The sequence below is a fragment of the Electrona antarctica genome (genome assembly GCF_951216825.1).
Source record: "Electrona antarctica genome assembly, contig: scaffold_64, whole genome shotgun sequence".
NCBI classification, from domain to species: Eukaryota; Metazoa; Chordata; class Actinopteri; order Myctophiformes; family Myctophidae; genus Electrona; species Electrona antarctica.
The window spans coordinates 676,155-681,154 of record NW_027638477.1 but is presented as its reverse complement, the minus strand read 5'-3'; the positions used below and the strand labels follow the sequence as shown (position 1 = coordinate 681,154).

The 5,000-nt window shown below is 48.2% G+C and overlaps 1 protein-coding gene across 1 annotated transcript in view; it reads right to left on the bottom strand.

Annotated features, from left to right (window-relative positions):
- LOC306918063 (protein Daple-like) overlaps positions 1-5,000 on the bottom strand; it is a 94,101-nt gene that overhangs the window by 84,058 nt on the left and 5,043 nt on the right. The window contains 1 exon segment of the mRNA XM_079530953.1: positions 1,783-1,940. Coding sequence (XP_079387079.1) covers positions 1,783-1,940 — 158 coding nt within the window.

The following is a 5,000-nucleotide window of genomic DNA, read 5'->3' as shown; positions in this document are numbered from 1 at the left end:
CACCCAGGGCACTGATGACGCGGAGGAAAGAACTATACTATACTAGGTGGTGGCTTAGGGGTAGAGTCTCCGGATGGCAACCGCAAGGTCGCCAGTTCGAACCCGGGATCCCCCAGAGTTAGCATCGAAGTGTCCTTGAGCAAGACACTGAACCCCTAATTGCTCCTGATGTGCTGGTTGGTACCTTGCATGGTTTCCGCCGCCATCGGTGTATGAATGTGTGTGTGAATGGGTGAATGTAATGCACAATCTATGTAAAGTGCCTTGGATAAAGGCGCTATATAAATGCACCATTACGATTTTTATACTAGCAGTACAAGAACCCACACACACCTGGATGTGCTGAGTGACTAAAACCTGATACCAAATAGACAGGATGTGGTTGTAACTCACACACAGGAAACCGCGTATTAGCTCAATGCACGCACACACCAATGCTTTCAACTGACTATCAATATAAGAATATCTACAGAAAGACACGACCCGCACGCACGCACGCACGCATGCACGCACACACGCACACACGCACCACCATACCAGGAGGTTATGACATCATCATCATACCAGGACATAATGCGGGAACGCCTACTGAGTGGCAAGAAACTATTTTCTGGCCTTGACAGCCCAAACATCCAATCAGAACAGTCCTATCTGATTGACAGCCCCTACATCCAATCAGAACAGTCCTATCTGATTGACAGCCCCTACATCCACACAGAACAGTCCTATCTGATTGACAGCCCCTACATCCAATCAGAACAGTCCTATCTGATTGACAGCCCCTACATCCACACAGAACAGTCCTATCTGATTGACAGCCCCATACATCCAATCAGAACAGTCCTATCTGATTGACAGCCCCTACATCCACACAGAACAGTCCTATCTGATTGTCAGCCCATACATCCAATCAGAACAGTCCTATCTGATTGACAGCCCCTACATCCACACAGAACAGTCCTATCTGATTGTCAGCCCATACATCCACACAGAACAGTCCTATCTGATTGACAGCCCCATACATCCAATCAGAACAGTCCTATCTGATTGACAGCCCCTACATCCACACAGAACAGTCCTATCTGATTGACAGCCCCCTACATCCAATCAGAACAGTCCTATCTGATTGACAGCCCCTACATCCACACAGAAAAGTCCTATCTGATTGACAGCCCCTACATCCACACAGAAAAGTCCTATCTGATTGACAGCCCCTACATCCACACAGAAAAGTCCTATCTGATTGACAGCCCCTACATCCACACAGAAAAGTCCTATCTGATTGACAGCCCCTACATCCACACAGAAAAGTCCTATCTGATTGACAGCCCCTACATCCACACAGAAAAGTCCTATCTGATTGACAGCCCCTACATCCACACAGAAAAGTCCTATCTGATTGACAGCCCCTACATCCACACAGAAAAGTCCTATCTGATTGACAGCCCCTACATCCACACAGAAAAGTCCTATCTGATTGACAGCCCCTACATCCACACAGAAAAGTCCTATCTGATTGACAGCCCCTACATCCACACAGAAAAGTCCTATCTGATTGACAGCCCCTACATCCACACAGAAAAGTCCTGTCTGATTGACAGCCCCTACATCCACACAGAAAAGTCCTATCTGATTGACAGCCCCTACATCCACACAGAAAAGTCCTATCTGATTGACAGCCCCTACATCCACACAGAAAAGTCCTATCTGATTCTCACTCTCACAGTCGCACACACTCACACACACTCTCACACACTCACACACACACACACACACACTCACATGTGGGTCATGATCTTGTGCAGGAACACTCCGTCCACCAGCTCCATGAACATGCTGACCCGCTCCTCAGAGGTCACCTCACAGGTCATGACCTCTGGGCTCGTAACCCCCGAGGTCATGACCCCGCCGCACGACCCCAACGGACCCAAAGTACGCACCTGGAAAACAGTGTTATTATCGTTAGTACAGTACAGTACAGTACAGTACAGTACAGTACAGTACAGTACAGTACAGTACAGTACAGTACAGTACAGTACAGTACAGTACAGTACAGTACAGTACAGTAGAGCTCTTCACCGGGTCCCCCGACTCCAAAAATACCCGAGTTGACCCGAGACCAGCTCGGGTCGGAGTCGTGTTTTATCGTAATCATTCGGACCGGGTCGGAATCGGACGTTTCCCCCTCGGATCTCGGGTCTGTCAATCATTATGTGTAATATAATAAGACCCGTAGGCTCTGAACTGTCTGTGCTTTTTTGTTGTTGTTGCAAACGTTAATAAAATATTCATTCAGTGTGTGATTGTGTTTCCTAGTCTGACTGAGGCTTAGACTCTCTCTCTGTCCGCTGTATGTTTCCTAGTCTGACTGAGGCTTAGACTCTCTCTCTGTCCGCTGTATGTTTCCTAGTCTGACTGAGGCTTAGACTCTCTCTCTGTCCGCTGTATGTTTCCTAGTCTGACTGAGGCTTAGACTCTCTCTCTGTCCGCTGTATGTTTCCTAGTCTGACTGAGGCTTAGACTCTCTCTCTGTCCGCTGTATGTTTCCTAGTCTGACTGAGGCTTAGACTCTCTCTCTGTCCGCTGTATGTTTCCTAGTCTGACTGAGGCTTAGACTCTCTCTCTGTCCGCTGTATGTTTCCTAGTCTGACTGAGGCTTAGACTCTCTCTCTGTCCGCTGTATGTTTCCTAGTCTGACTGAGGCTTAGACTCTCTCTCTGTCCGCTGTATGTTTCCTAGTCTGACTGAGGCTTAGACTCTCTCTCTGTCCGCTGTATGTTTCCTAGTCTGACTGAGGCTTAGACTCTATCTCTGTCCGCTGTATGTTTCCTAGTCTGACTGAGGCTTAGACTCTCTGTCCGCTGTATGTTTCCTAGTCTGACTGAGGCTTAGACTCTCTCTCTGTCCGCTGTATGTTTCCTAGTCTGACTGAGGCTTAGACTCTCTCTCTGTCCGCTGTATGTTTCCTAGTCTGACTGAGGCTTAGACTCTCTCTCTGTCCGCTGTATGTTTCCTAGTCTGACTGAGGCTTAGACTCTCTCTCTGTCCGCTGTATGTTTCCTAGTCTGACTGAGGCTTAGACTCTCTCTCTGTCCGCTGTATGTTTCCTAGTCTGACTGAGGCTTAGACTCTCTCTCTGTCCGCTGTATGTTTCCTAGTCTGACTGAGGCTTAGACTCTCTCTCTGTCCGCTGTATGTGTCCTAGTCTGACTGAGGCTTAGACTCTCTCTCTGTCCGCTGTATGTTTCCTAGTCTGACTGAGGCTTAGACTCTCTCTCTGTCCGCTGTATGTTTCCTAGTCTGACTGAGGCTTAGACTCTCTCTCTGTCCGCTGTATGTGCCTCATGCTCCGCATCACTGTGGAGGAGAAAAACGGGGAAAAAAGGTTCTGTTTAAACTAAAGTGTGATCATTTAAGCTGACCTAGGATCAGGTTAGTGTTGCAGCGACACGGACGGCTGTGTTACGTGTGACGATTATGCTGGTTTAGGATCAGCAGCGCAAGACTTACCACACAATTCAAGCCGCCGTCCTACATGGTTTTGCCTTGCGCTGAAACACCGGCGTGCAATTATACTTTATATCACGATCACGGATCAATTATACTTTATATCACGATCACGGATCAATTATACTTTATATCACGATCACGGATCAATTATACTTTATATCACGATCACGGATCAATTATACTTTATATCACGATCACGGATCAATTATACTTTATATCACGATCACGGATCCCGACAACAGTGTTGACCTCAACGAGGTGAAAGCAAACTAGCAAAGCTCAAATCTAATAAATATAAGAAGGATATAAAGCAACCATGACAACTGTCCTGTGTGTCCCATTCCCCACAGGGATAAAGAACTGTCCTGTGTGTCCCATTCCCCACAGGGATAAAGAACTGTCCTGTGTGTCCCATTCCCCACAGGGATAAAGAACTGTCCTGTGTGTCCCATTCCCCACAGGGATAAAGAACTGTCCTGTGTGTCCCATTCCCCACACGGGGATAAAGAAGAGACAACTGTCCTGTGTGTCCCATTCCCCACAGGGATAAAGAACTGTCCTGTGTGTCCCATTCCCCACAGGGATAAAGAACTGTCCTGTGTGTCCCATTCCCCACAGGGATAAAGAACTGTCCTGTGTGTCCCATTCCCCACACAGGGATAAAGAACTGTCCTGTGTGTCCCATTCCCCACAGGGATAAAGAACTGTCCTGTGTGTCCCATTCCCCACACAGGGATAAAGAACTGTCCTGTGTGTCCCATTCCCCACAGGGATAAAGAACTGTCCTGTGTGTCCCATTCCCCACAGGGATAAAGAACTCTCCTGTGTGTCCCATTCCCCACACGGGGATAAAGAACTGTCCTGTGTGTCCCATTCCCCACACGGGGATAAAGAACTGTCCTGTGTGTCCCATTCCCCACAGGGATAAAGAACTGTCCTGTGTGTCCCATTCCCCACACAGGGATAAAGAACTGTCCTGTGTGTCCCATTCCCCACAGGGATAAAGAACTGTCCTGTGTGTCCCATTCCCCACAGGGATAAAGAACTGTCCTGTGTGTCCCATTCCCCACAGGGATAAAGAACTGTCCTGTGTGTCCCATTCCCCACAGGGATAAAGAAGAGACAACTGTCCTGTGTGTCCCATTCCCCACACGTGGATAAAGAACTGTCCTGTGTGTCCCATTCCCCACACGTGGATAAAGAAGAGACAACTGTCCTGTGTGTCCCATTCCCCACAGGGATAAAGAAGAGACAACTGTCCTGTGTGTCCCATTCCCCACATGGGGATAAAGAACTGTCCTGTGTGTCCCATTCCCCACACAGGGATAAAGAACTGTCCTGTGTGTCCCATTCCCCACACGGGGATAAAGTCCTGTCCCACTGTCCTGTGTGTCCCAATCCCCACACAGGGATAAAGAAGAGACAACTCTCATGTGTGTCCCATTCCCCACACAGGGATAAAGAAGAGACAACTGTCCTGTGTGTCCCAT